This window comes from Coturnix japonica, chromosome 15 (assembly GCF_001577835.2).
Source record: "Coturnix japonica isolate 7356 chromosome 15, Coturnix japonica 2.1, whole genome shotgun sequence".
Taxonomy (NCBI): Eukaryota; Metazoa; Chordata; class Aves; order Galliformes; family Phasianidae; genus Coturnix; species Coturnix japonica.
In genome coordinates this window covers 6,799,400-6,814,109 of record NC_029530.1, presented here as the reverse complement: position 1 = coordinate 6,814,109, position 14,710 = coordinate 6,799,400, and the positions used below count along the sequence as shown (strand labels likewise).

At 46.6% G+C, this 14,710-nt stretch overlaps 1 protein-coding gene across 3 annotated transcripts in view; it reads right to left on the bottom strand.

The window, feature by feature from the left end:
• Positions 1–9,128, bottom strand: part of ZNRF3 (zinc and ring finger 3) — a 66,242-nt gene extending 57,114 nt beyond the window's left edge. Inside the window, exon 1 of one of the 3 annotated variants that reach the window (XM_015878314.2) lies at positions 8,764–9,128. In XM_015878314.2, the coding sequence (XP_015733800.1) occupies positions 8,764–8,991 (228 nt within the window). In that variant the 5' untranslated portion in view covers positions 8,992–9,128. Of the gene's footprint in view, positions 1–5,481; positions 5,560–8,763 lie in introns of those variants that run through there. The other 2 variants (XM_015878315.2, XM_015878317.2) reach the window with 2 other exon arrangements.
• Between the last annotated feature and the right edge of the window lie 5,582 nt (positions 9,129–14,710).

Sequence of the window (14,710 nt, the reverse complement as noted above, 5' to 3'; positions counted from 1 at the left end):
AGCCTCTAGCACTGCCAGCTTCAACATGTGAGCCTCTGATCTGAGAAGCAGAGGCTCAGCTCTTCAAGAAATTTTATTCACCATAAGAAAAAAAAAGTAAACCAGCAGTTGAGTTTAATAAGGATATTAAATACCTTATGAGTGAGCTAATTAGAGCTTAACTCTTTCAGGACACCTCAGACCTGACAAGGACAGGAGCTTCTTCCAATTTTGCTTGCACAGTTGGGATGTCCCTCTAGGCTCCAGGCACACTTTTATCCAAGATGTGGGAAAAGGAACCACTTGCACAGTTTTTAAAACAGATTTTTTCCTAGCTTCATCCTTGTGCAACTTCAATTTAATCATACCACATACACCACAGACACACGAGCAAAGATATTGGCTGACTGCTCCACATCAGAGATCTGTGCTTAATGTTGAAGCTGTCTGAAAGACTTCAAGACTTCTGAATCTTCCCATTGTTGTCTGAAGATGACAAGAGGGATAGATGAAAGGAAACCCCTATCTTTAACTCCTTTTATTTAGAGAGACAGCTCCCAGAGGCAACTGAACATACACAAAATACATATGGTTGAGAAGTTGATCCCAGTGTGCCACAGCAGTCCTGTCATTTCACTACAGAAATCTCTGTAAACTCCCAATATCAAAACATACAGATACACTGGAAAGAGAACCATGGTGGGGAAGGAGGAGCTCTGGCAACACAGCTTTCACAAATAGCAGAAGACAGGCAAGATCACACCTTGAGAATTTTGTGTGTTAGCTACTCCACAATGTCTTTTCAATGTAGTTCAAGGATGAAAAGATATTATCTTCAAAACAGGCAGAACACTGCCAACTAGCAGACTGGGGATACCTTGCCTCTGAGTGAAAACAGCTCTCTAACCCTTGGCTCCTATTAAGTACTGAACTCACCAGCACTGCCTGGCTCCACTTTACAAGTTCACCTCAGCCTTGCTACACACCACACAGGATGCCTGCCAGCTTGGCACCCATCAGGTGTTCATCTCCCCTTCATCAGAGTATGAAAGGCAGAAGGTCTCTAAAGCAGATGCTAAGCAAATACAAAGCAAGTAAGAGGGTAAGCTGGACCCTTGTAAAATGCAACACTAGGATGCAAATCTATATTGCTTTCGTGCTACAGCACACGCACCATCTAAGGGCCTTAGACACTCCGCTAAGAGAACTGCCCATCAGTCTTTAAAAAAAGGCAGCATTGCTACACTGAGCATCCTAACCTCCATCCTTACCCCCAAAGGCAGCAAAGAGAAGTAAAACTTCAGTGGAGAAGGAACAGAGCACTGCTCTGCATAACTGGCACATTATACGTATATTTTATCTAGGACTTACAGATTCCATTACTATTATGGTAAGACCTATCAGGGCTGAATTGAAGCTGCCACCGTGTAGCCAGGCTCAAATAAGAGAAGTCTATATGTCCTCAAGGACAGTCTGTGCAGAAAATAAGTCGCAGCCTTTAAAATAGATTCTTCCCCACTAACTACAGACTTCCAAGAGAACTGACCCATTCGTGTATAAACAGGAACAGAACAGTTCCTATAGCTCCAAGTCACTCCTCCAAATGCATGCTCTGCTTTGTTTAAGGTTGGAAGTTTTCAGTTCCAATGGTGAATTTGTTGAAGAGTTGGATTAGCAACTCTTCTGTGCTGGGGGGGGGAGGCAGAGTGAGAAATAGGGAAGGATTTCTCCCACCCAAAATTACTACTCCTTTTTCTTTGTTTTACAGCAGTTAAGCATCAAAAGGCTCAAATTAGGAAAACAGATGTTGGCAGAAACTATGCAAACTAGGGTCTTTCCTGAATTAAAAGCAATTCTGTTTTTTCAAACACTACAATCAGAAACATTTGAAAGTTGCTTACCAAGCACACGCAATAAATTCACAGCAGGAGGCACATACTTGCAACATTCGTGCCTGTACAGCTAATTAAACAGTTGCACTCCAACCATGACTGCTGACTCTCAAATATGTCCCTTAGTTCCTCACCTCCTCACTGAGGCTTCAGCTTGCTCAGTTAATGATGATGATGCAAAATAAAACAGCTGAAGCTCCAGAAAACAAACAGAAAGATTAAGCTGCCAGCAGCATTAGAAAACAATGAAAATCTTTACATCAGTGTACAGAGCAACATGTGTCTGGGAAGCCTAGAGAGTCTGCATATATTAAGCTGCATATTTAAGGGCGTACTTGTGTCTGGAACATAACAGGCACCTAATCAACCTTTGTAAACTGGTTTTTCATCTTAAAGCCAAATGCAACAACAGAAGTCTTTTAAAGAAGCATGAAAAGGAAATAAAGAATGATAGCAGCTCATCACCATGAAGAGACACTCCAAGGCACTACAACCCTTTTTTCTGAGTACTGCTACTCAATCCCAACATAAACATAGCTCTGCCAGTGGTGTGAGTGCAGTAAAGTACAAATTTTGATGGTCTCTACTGGATATAAAACAAAAGCGATCACTTTCCTGGTCATGTCTGGTTCAAGTATCAAATAATCAAGAACTCCATTTCTTTTAATCTCATGTTGTTGTAGCAATTTCAAAATATGTCTTTGTCTAAAAAAACCAATCTCTTCTTCCTTCACCAAACTTCTTTAATGTGAAAGTCTCTCCCTTCAAGTCAGGAAGCACAAGAAACAAGGCCAGACACTCTCATTCATTCTATCTCCATATGCAGGCGCAACCACCTCTGATCTGACCACACTTGCATAGTAAAGTATAGATGCCCAAAAGAAGAGATAGTATGTTCAAGTTAAATATTAACACTTCCTAAACGGAACACTTTTAATGTATTAAGTATTAATGCAAATACATGCACCGCATCCATAGCTGGGTAAAGAACTCTTACACAGGGGACATAAGAGATCACTGCCTCCAGATGTCACCTCCCCTTAACCAAGAAGATGCCGGCCTCTTGAAAGCATTCACACTTTGAAAAACTATGCTTGTGAAAGCTATTTTGGTCCAGAAGGGCCTCACTTTGAAACACCAAAACAAGGACTGGAAGACTGTAATAAAAAAAGGGAGCATTTTTAAATACATTCTCCACCACAAGATGTTATAAACTGGAAGAAAATTACTACTTATGCTAATCAATGGTTTTATACATTCACTCAAGACTTTCCTATAAGGTCTGTTTAGAGCAAAGCTGCCTACACCTACATTTCATTTTTATCAAGTTCTGCCACACCAAATCACGACCTCTACCTGCTTCAACCAGATTCATTTTGGAAGCCTTTCATGAACAAAGCGATTAAAACAAAGTTACCCCATCCCATAATCACACCCACCAATGGTGTGCTCAGAGTGAGCGTGTGCCAGTCCTATCCATGGGGCACAGCTGGCCACAAGCACTAGTAACACAGCAAAGCAGACTGTAATTATATCTAAACCATTACAGTCACATAGATCCAGCCTTAACATAAATACAAGTAAATGAAAAACTTCTCCAAAGAGCTCCAAGTTTAACAATTTTTGAGTCTCTCTCAAGGGACAGCCTCAGCCTTGAGTGCTGTCACGGCTCTGTTAGGAGTCCATCCAGCATTGCTTACAGACAATACTACAGACATTGAGTTTCCTCTTGAAACAGCAATTCCTCATTGAAGTTTGTACCCCTGAAGTAACATCTAGAAACATGCATCTACTGTTGCCTTAGATCCATTTAGAAAGGGTTCACACAGGTGCCTTCATGCTCCAAGACCTCATGCAGGCCTACGGCTTTTAACTTATCAGCCCCTCAAACTCTGCATTAATTTTGGTTTTATACCATGTTCATCATCTTCACAAGAGATGACAGACATAGGAAGTGATTAAATGAAAGGAGAACAACGTGCTCACAGAAAGTTTAAGAAGCCCAGTATCCTGTTCCAGAACCATCTCTGCCCTCCCTCCCCCCAGGGATGGGACACCCACAGCTCTGGGCAACCTGTGCTTCCAGTGCCAGCCCAGAGACATCTTGGATATTAAAATACTGAATATGTGATAAAAGTGAAAGATCCTTATTTATAATACTGTGTTCAGAAGCCCAAAATAACAGCCAACCTCCTACAAATTGACATAACTAGACTGGAGCTCACCAGGTTAAGACAAAAGTATAAGACATAGGCAAAACACTTTGATGGGCTGCCTTCCTACACAATGCTCCCAATACCTGTAGCTACTCATTCCATTAGCAGAAAAAATCCCTCCCTCTCACAGCACAGAACGTATCAGGTAGCAGTAGAGCATGGCACTCAGACAGACCTCTCACATAAGAGAAAGCAGACAGGTTCCAGATTTCCCTTCTGTGTATCAGAATGGACCCACACAATAAATGCTCAACAACCTTCCCCCCGTCCCATTCTGAGCACCCACAGGGTGCCATATTTCAGCATCTCCCCAGCACCCAAACATTGCACTCCAAAAACACAACACCAACACAGACCAAAGACAGGTACCAGGAATTCAGTTCTACCAGAGAAATATCACCCCTATGTCCTTCACATCATTACTGGATGTCTAGGCACTGTATTTAAGGTATGGGAAATGACAGAAAACCAATCACAGGTGTCTTCATTGTTTAAGAGAGTAACCAGCAAAGAAAACATCCAAAATGGTGACTCAATGCCACAAATAATTCCACTTCCTGAGTTTGAATGGCCTTCAGGCACAAGAAGAAACTCAACCTGCCTGCTCACAAAGCAACAGCATCAAATAAAATACAAAATTCTCTACTCTCAAGGGACACAAACGTTCCCTTGACTCAGTCTCCTCTGATTACTGCCAGACATCTACATATCCACACAGTTATTTCCAGTTGCTGCTTTCAGCTCCCTTAGAAACTCTGCCAGTACTTCAGAGCACAAAGCCTACCTGACAATTTAGCTATTTTTGCTTTGTGAGAAAACAGAGGAAAGATTCAAAGTTCCTCAAGTAAATAAGGGGTGGGAGGCAGACTGAAGGAGGGCACACGTTCACATGGTGCTGCAATCCAACTCCAAGCTTCCCCATCTTCTGAGATGGCAGGAAGATGAAAACATGGGCAAGGGCATCGCTACAAGAAACAGCTGCAAGAATATTAAGTGTTCAAATACTGCTTTCCTCCTGGAGCTTTAAATGAGCAAAATAGAAAACTCAATGCACTTGTTGTCCCCACAGCATTACCTTTTGAGCACAGAAGGGATACACAACTGGAGATTATTACTTAAGCTGCATGTCACTCCTGTTCATTGGCTACATAGAGTTCATGCTGAAGCTTCCAAGCAGAAACAAAACCACCAAAACCTAAACTTCCATCACACAAACAAAACTAAGAACAGTATTCCAAAACCTTTCCTCATGATGTTCCTCTTAAAAATAGCACATATTGGTGCTCAGGTCACAAAAAAGCAAAATCACTTCTAACAGATTCTTAGTGACACTGGGCAAACTGTGCATCACATATAGGTCAACAGTCTGATATAGAAAGAAGATCCAAACTCACCCACCTCATGAAGAAGCTCTCTGGCCATACAGAACTCCATCTTCAGAAGTAACCCAAGCCCAGGAAACACTCTGCCCTCAGTAGCTGGCCCTTATATGAGCCCAGGGAGGCTCCACCCTGGGCCCGCCCCTTCTGCTCACCACCAAGGAGCACAGGTGAAAACAATGTGCCTGTGCTCCCTGGGCCAGCTGCATCTCTACACCAGGTGCTTCATCACCACTTCAAGCTCTGACCTAACAGTTCCCCTACAACTGGCAACCCAGATCAGGCTGCCCAGGGCCACATCCAGCCTGGCTTTGGGCACCTCCAAGTGGAAATGGTTTCAACCTTAAAGATGGGAGATTTAGATTGGATATGAGGAAAAAGTTTGTGCAATGAAGGAAGTGAGGCATCACACAGGGTGCCCAGAGAGGTGGAGGTGCCTCATCCCTGCAGACACCCACAGTCAGGGGATGGAGCTTAAGCACTGATGGAGCTGTGGGTGTCTCTGAGCACTGCAGGCAGTGGGAACAGATGGTTTTGGGGGTCCCTTCCAGCTCAAACAACTGTCATTCTAAGAGGCTTGCCCAGTACAAATAGAATTAAGGTAATTCCTCTCTAAGCAAAAGAGACACTGCTACTCACATCAGTGATGCTGCCCTAGCACTATGGTCATGTAGTACCTACTTCAACACAGGACTACATTTGAGCTTTCACTCTGAGTGCTCCAAGAAGCCTCAACCAGAAGGAGCTTGTTGGACATCATCTGTTTTAATGCAAAAATTTCATTGCAGTGGTTTCAACAAAGTCTTCTTTTCCCAATTGCTCTCCAAGAGTGAGACTCCCTAACACTAAGTGTTTGATTCCCAGTCTCAGCCATCGTAGCACCAGGACACAGCCCCAGGAATCACACTGTATTCCAGCATCAACGGGGCAGTCAGGCCTTCGGGCAGCACGAGGGCAGCTGACACAGCAACCCGGGGATAAGTTTGCTGAACACAAACTGTGGCCACATTAAAGAACACATAGGAACATTGCATCTCTTTGAAGGGTTACTCTTGTAGACACTTTGACCCTAAGAAGACAATGTAACAGCGTACCACTGCTGGATAGGAATCTGAGCAATAACCAGATGGAGAGTGAATGGATGACCTATCAAAAGCTGAAAGTTCTCTGTTTCTTAAGTTGTTTTTTTTGTTGTTATTGTTGTTCGGAAACTTTCAACACTAATGAGTAATTGATGATATTAACATAAACAAAAGTAAGTCTTTGTATAGTCCCAAAACCACAGTCCCTTTGATTCATTCTCTACTGTGTGGCTGATTTTCAGGAATTTCTAATATTTCACTTTAATGAAAAAGGCATTTTAATTCTGAAAGTTGCTGTGCGTGCTGACAAAGTAACTGGGGCCAAGAGAAGCTCATTGAACTGATGGAAGCACCACTGGCTGAAGTACTGGTAGGGTCATCGGCTGCAAAATCCCTTGCTAAATTTCACAGTGATCTTTAAATGGTGACCCAAACCAATACATTCCTATGGGTTCCTAAATACACAGCCTAATACACAGTTCCTAAATACACAGCAAGAAAACCATCATCACAGAATGGTTTGATTGGAAGGGACCCCTGAGGGCATCCAGTCCCACTGCCTGCAGTGCACAGGGACACTCACAGCTCCATCAGGTGCTCAGAGCCCCAAGTATGCCACCAATGAACAGCATCTGTTCCGTCCTTAATACTAACGCAGCAACACATCAGGCTCTTGATTTCCCCACAGACACACGGCGTTGAGTGAAACATAAATGATTTGACAATGGACCAAAAGGACAGAGAATGTCAGTATCAGTTTCAGCTCCTTCAAGCATTACCTTTTAAACAATGTCAAAAACATAAATTAATTGTTCCATCCCTTTTTTCCTCTGGAAGAATAAACAAGAATGCTCCCCAGCAGCTTGTCCTCACAACTCTTTTGCCTGCAAGTGAATTTTTACGAGAAAGCCTCCCAGCAGAAACTCTGAAAGAACATGCAAAAAAACTGGTATTCTTTAGTTTAAAAGAGGGAAAAAAAGTCTTATTTTGAGCATCTCTTTTTGTGGCTTTAGAGCTTTATTGGTTGTTTTTAGAGCTTATGAGGCACTAGAATTTTCTTTGAACACGTACATGGAGACAGAAGGAGACACTTTTTAGGAGGGTCAGTTGTGATGGCACAAAGGGAAATGGTTCCTAATGAAAAGATGGGAGATTTAGACTGGATATAAGGAAGAAGTTGTTCACACTGAGGGCAGTGAGGCATCACACAGGGAGCCCAGAGAGGTGGAGGTGCCCCATCCCTGCAGACACCCACGGTCAGGGGATGGGGCTGTGAGCACTGATGGAGCTGTGGGTGTCCCTGAGCACTGCAGGCAGTGGGAACAGATGGCCTTTGGGGGTCCCTTCCAACTCCAACCATTCCACGATATACAAATGTATATACATAGGTACGTATGTGTGCATACACAAAACTCAAGCCAACAAACGCCACAACTGTTAGAGAAATAAGGGTTGCTATTGGCAGCTGCTTAACAATCAAACTTATTAAAACACCATTTAAGTCATTTTTCTTTACTTAGCCGAAGGGGAAAAAAAAAATAAAGTCAACAATTACCAGTGACTACAAAGAAATTAGATAAGCACTTCAAGACTTTCAAACAAAGTAAAGAGTAGCTGCATTCAGATAAAAACCCGACTTATTTCTCCGATGAGAAATCAACAGGAACTTCAATAAGGAGACGAGATCCGGGCTCAGCATTAACAGGTAGAGGCTGAGCTCAGCGCCAGACCTGCAGGGGGAACCGACGGGAGGAGCAGCGCGGCGCCTCGTGCGCTCGGATGTGCACGGCAGGCGCTGCTCCGACGGCGGCTCCGGACCGGGCGGCCCCGCACCATCCCCGCCCCCCCCGGCTGCCGTCGCCGCTCCCGGCGGGGCCTCGCACCGCGTGCTGTCAGCCGGGACTGGCCGCACGGTGCGGGCCGTGCAGTGCGGGGCGCCCCGCGGCCTTTGTGCGCGCATCTGTCACCGCGGCTCCCCGCAACCTCAGGCCTCGCGCCGCACGTGGGGCCCGGCCCGGCCCGGCGCGGGCTTTGTGCCGCCAGGTGACGGCGGACGGCGCCGCGGAGCCATCTTGGGGCAGGAAGATGCCCCCCCCCAGCCAAAGTGCTGCTCTCCGACCCCCGCGGGCTCTTTGTGCAGCCGCTGCCCTCCAGTTATAGGCCACTTCTTTTGCCTTCCCCTTTTTCCCCCCCTTCCCCTCCCCGTGGCGCTCACCTGCACGATCTCGCCCTCGGCGCTCAGCGTGGCCCCCGCGCGGGAGAAGCGGCCCTGCAGCCCCGTGGTGTAGGTGGTGTAATCGCCGCTGGGGCTGGACTCGAACAGCACCACCTCCACGAACGCCGTCTCCTTACCCAGCGCCGCTCCCGGAGCCGCGGCCAGCAGCAGCCCGAGCAGCAGAGGCGGCGGAACGGCCGGCCCCGAGCCGACCCCGCAGCCCCTCATCGCTCGCCGGGGGGGAGCCGCGCTCGGCCGCCTCGCATCGCTCCCGAGCGGCTCCAGCTCCGGGGCCGGGCTCCCGGGCGGCTCAGCGCCCCATGGCAGCCGCCCTCCCGCCGCGCCTCGCCCCGCTCCTCGCCGCCACCGCCGGCCCCGCGCTCCCCGTCCCTCGGCCCGGCTGCTCCCCGCCCCGCCGAGCCGCTTCCCTTTCATCTGCTCCACGTGACGGCCAACACGGGGTTATCTCCGCCCTCCGCGCGGCTCTGACCCGCTCCGTCCCTCCCTCTCGCACACACACATACACACACACACATACACATACACACACACACACACACACACACACACACACATACACACACACACACATACACACACACACACACACAGCGGTTCGGCCCAGCCCGGCCCACTGGGCCCCGCCGCTGCCGGGAAGGCCGTGGCGGTTGGCGGCCTCCCACGCGGGCCGGGCCTTGCGGGGTCGGGGCGTGACTGCGGCCTCGGCGCTTTGTGGCGCCCGGCCGGGCCCTGCGTGATGCCGGGGCTGTCGGCCCCGTCGCGCTGTGGCAGAGGTTGGCAGCGGTGCCGGCCCCTGGGGATGCCCCGGAGAGTCCCCCGGGCACGACGGCTTCGCTGCTGCTGGTGCTGGTGCGTGTCTTGCACCAGCCGTGGGCCTTTGTAACACACGTACACATGGCACCGATTCTCCCTGCAGGAGAGACGCCGCTTTTCTGCATGTATGTGTGTCGTTAATCCAACACTTGCTGTTTCCCTGGCATTGCCAGAGATCCAGCGCATTCCTCAGCTGTGTGTAGGGCAGGAATCATTGAATGGCTGAGGTTGGAGGGGAGCTTACAGCCCCCCCACCCCTGCCATGGGCTGGCTGCCCCCAGCTCAGGCTGCCCAGGGCCCATCCATGGCCTCAGGCACCTCCAGGGATGGGGCACCCACAAAAAACGCAGCTGGGAGAGGATCACTGCAATGCTGGGGCCTGGTCACAACAGATAACAATAACAAACAGATGTGGTCAATATGATCTTTAGAAAATTATGAAATCATGTTCCAGTAGAATGCTATGAATGACCACCTAGTGCACTGCATAAAAGCATCTTTCCTGCAAACTGCATCCCCTTGGGTTTTCTCTGCGTATCAATGGCTGGTATTTGGGTAACACACAGTTTGCTACATCATGACCAACACGAAGAGGTTAAACAAGGAGAACTCTGCAAGTCTCCCCCCAGAGCCTTGCAATCTGTAGCAAAAGGTGAGATGGATGCAGGGGTAATTGTTACTATGATGATAGTTGCTGTTACCTCCTCTGTGGATTAGGCCAATGATCTGCAGACCTGAAGTCTTCTCATTCCTTCAGGAGATCAGAAGAGGATCTGCATGCTCTGTGCCCTTCCATTCTTCTTCCCTCTAATGAGTACAGGCCCATAAAATGAAAAAATAGAGAAATGAAGCCTATGGTTTATGCCACCCCACAGATGTCTCATTTTTCTCACCCCTTCACCTCTTTCAGAAAGTCCCTTCCCAAAGCCTTAAGCAGGGTACTGTATCCCACGGAACATATTTGGGATACTTCAGTTCTCCAGCACCGTCATTATGGTCTTCCTGTGTGCCAACTTGCCTGTGCCAAAGGGTAGATCTGTGCCTGGGGCCTTTCCTATAGCCTGGGATCTTCTGGCTTTGCTGGTGAAAGGAAGAAGAATAGAACAGGAAGCCATCAGCTGCTGAAGGACAACCACCTAATCCCCCAAACTGCTGCTTCCTGCATCAAAACTGGACTTGATTAATCATGGTTTTCAGATCAAGTCACCATTAAGAGCATTAAGGTTTTTGTAACCTCTTCCTGGCATTCATCTGATCCATTTATGGCACTGTAACATTTCACGGACCTCTCTTCTATTTTCTTTTCTTTTTATTTGAGTTGGTTCTAATTTCCAATAACTGGAAGGTTTTTAAGCTCTGTGTGTCAGGTTTGAGATCCTTTCTTTTTCCTCATGCCACCAGAATCAGGTTCTTCCCATGAATGTCCTATTAATAAATTTAAACATTTAATAAATGTAAACAGATAAGTCATAAGCTGTAGGTCAAGGCATCCTTAAGACTTCAGTAGGCATCTGTGAACACTAGAGATATATTGTTTCCTTCCCCCCCCCCCTCTATTTCATCTTTAAAAATCACACAAATACTGCAGCACTGAGAGATTAGTGAGATTTCAGATTTAAATATCCATATACAAAAATGGGGTGTATTTAGATTGAATAGCTCAAAAGAAATCTTGGAACCTGTCTGCTTGTACTGAGGAAGTCTTCTGTTACCTGGGTACACTTTTGCCTTCATGGGAGGATCCCACTGTAGATAAATTAATTATGAAGTACAGTGAAAATTGATAGGATAGATAGATAGATAGATAGATAGATAGATAGATAGATAGATAGATAGATAGATAGATGATAGATGATAGATAGATAGATAGATAGATAGATAGATAGATAGATAGATAGAACTCCTGCTTCTGTTTATAATTAAACAGACTTCCAAAACTATCCATAGCTGTGGTTTTCAGGCACAGCAACACTGCCTTTGCTGTAGCCCCACAGTCACATAGTGAGGAGTGACATGAGGCACTGAGTCTCAGGTCACAAAGTTCCCCCAACTTGGGCAGAAATCCAAGCAGGAGATTGCAGGAAAAGAATGGACTGTCTAACACTAAAGCAATCAAATATTTCTAACTGGCTTTCTTCCCAGCTAGCAGCATTATGGCTCCCAGTTCAGTTTGCCATAATACTTCAGTTATGTTTCCTTTTTTTTCCCCCCACATAGCAAACTGAGGCCTGGGATCTGACACACAGAAGCCTCAAGCATTTATAACTGCAGCTGAGGTCAATAAGAGCTTTGATTTGAGCATAATGAAATGAGATATAATGCCAAATGGTCTGAAAAAGAATGCCCTGAGAAGAGGGCAACCAACACCAGTGGATGCTTTTGACACTAAACTTCCTACATCTCATTTCCCATGCAAACAATTAAGTATTATAGAACCCTCCTCCCACACTGACTGAAAACAATGTCAGTGAAATGCCCACATACCCCTGTGCTGAATGTTAGAGAAAAACTCAAGACTGAGAACGGGGCTGGAATACTGTGTAGGAAATGCAGCTCTGCATATCATGCAAGAGGAAAACCCAGCACCGAGCGGTCCTCACACTGTGACCACCCTTCTCACTACTGAACCGGGCAGGAATCCTTCTTCCTTGGTCTTGCTGCCTCTACACTTGAAAACACACTTGGCTGGGGATGTCTGAAATCTGCCTTCTGCCAAATCTGTGCAGCCAACCGCACATACAGCAAACGGGAGAACCCCTTCTAGAGCCTCTTTTAGCCTCATTTCATAATGAAATTAAACATACGCTATCTGCCTGCCAGCCCCGACACTCTCCTGAACACATCAGCTAATTTTAACAAAGCTTAAGGGCAGAACAGAGGTCTTAAGACTGTACATTCTTGCAAATGTTGTGAAAATCAGAGGCTGCTGCCTCTGGGTACTGCAGCAGCACTCACCAGGGTGTGCAGGAGACACGGGAAGCAAACGTGCCTAACAAACCATCCCTCTTCAATTCCACTGTCCAAAGAAGAGTCTGTTATTGATTTTACACTTTTTAGACAAAATAATCAATCTGAGTGCATCTCATTTAATTAACACTAAGCTTGTGTAACTGTATTTGCATTTTAGGGGGCTGTGGCTAGGAAAGGACATAAGTAAATGTGAGTGCATGTAAACAGAACTGCATCCCTCGCTGGGGGGGCAGGGGGTGGTGCTCAGCTGTTACACATTCTGCACCACAGTAGCCAGAGAAAAAAATATGTGTGCAGCAGCAGATTGGCCACAGCATATGTTGTCTTTTGCTTGATTGGGATGTTTAAGGAATGTGAAACGTAGGGAAGGGGAAAAGTCAGGTTGTGCAGCAGGCAGGCGATGAGGGCAGGGCCCCAGGGATATTAAGAGCAAATATACTGAAAGCAAAGGAAAACGTGGCCTTTTCTCAAAGAAATGAAAAAATTCATCCATGAGTGTGGGTTAAAAGTTTACTTCGGTTATTGTGAATTCTGAATTTCCACCTGATTCTCTCCAGTATCAGCCAGACCTTGTGTAGGGCATGGTTTAATCATTCACTTTGCAAAGAAAACAGAAAATACATACAATGGATCTGCTCAGATACGTGATGTAAGAAAAAGATGGCTCTTACTCCTTTGATTTATAATTCAAAGGGAGCTGGTAACGCCAAATAACGCAGCACAGCACATTTCAATGGGAAATCCAGTTACAACGGAGACGGCGACCTGTCACCGCAGAAACCAGTGGCTGTCTCCCCCCACTGGTGAGCGATGACCTTTACGTTTTGGGGCTGCAAGTCGAGAGTATTTGCGGGTAATACTGAACCCATATAGAAGGTATGAGATTGGTTTTCCCATTAATTACCCGGTATACGTCAGGGAGAGGAGAGGAGAGGAGAGGAGAGGAGAGGAGAGGAGAGGAGAGGAGACTCGTTGACTTAACATCTTCCTCCTACACTGCAGATATTCATTTAGTAGTTAGTTTGGAATTCTGGGCTGTTCTGACTCTCAAATTTAAGAAGCAGTTGGTGTTTCAGAGGGTCCCCCCGTGTATATTAAACAACATCATAGACGAATTTGGGACATACCATCATAACGCTACACAGCATGGTGACATCTACCTTAGCTCAAAACGGCTATCAGAAGCAATTGAACACCACCAGCAGCGGATAGAGCTTCTGATGACCAGAGAGGCATCCTGGACTCTTAAATGAGCGAGAAGGCTGTTTTTCGTTGTAGTAATCCTTAAACAAAACTCCTGACCCCTCTCTCCCATCACATCGCCCCCGGCCGTGGCTGCACCGCAGCAGAGCAGCCAGCAGATGTCCTCCCGTACCCGAGGAGCGGCTCTGCCCGCCGGCGAACATCGCAAGAAGGTGAGACAGGAGCCAGGATTTCTCCAGAGACATTGATTCCGATTAAAGATGTCTCCACGGCCTTTCAATTTATGCACTCAGATGTCACGGCAAACTCCTGTCTGATGCACAGAACAAGCTGACATGAGAGTTGCAAGACAGGAAAGATATACACTGTGTAGTGACCCTTCAGGGCCTGCATCAACATACAGGCACAGCAGCACCTTGAAGCAAAGAAAGGGAAAAGAGCACTAAGAAGCAAACTAAGAATCATAGAATAGACTCACAGAATGGAATGGAAGGAACCCCAAAGGTCATCTGGTCGTGCACAGGGACACCAGTGCTCACAGCCCCGTCCCCAACAAAACAAGAGAGCTGTCAGGATGCTCAGAGCCTCTGAATTTGTAGGGGAATCTCAAAGCCCAGTGAGTGAAGCCTAAAGAATAGCAGAAGCTGTTTCCTTTCAGAACCAGGCATTGCCCAGTGCTGGGCTTTACCAATAGGAGGCAGCCATCAGGTTTTACTGAGTGCAGTTGTTTACCTCCCGGAGCATTTTCCAAGAAGAGGCTCCAGTTCTGATTCAGGATGTGCAAACAGGAGAATTTACTGTAACAGGAGCTTTTTAGGCGTGTGAGATTTCAACAGTTGGCTGCTCTCCTCAGAGCTCACTCAGCACATCAAATATTTACTGAGAATCCAGAACACAAGCTACCAGCTCAGTGGGACAGCGGGGCGACAACAAGTTCCCT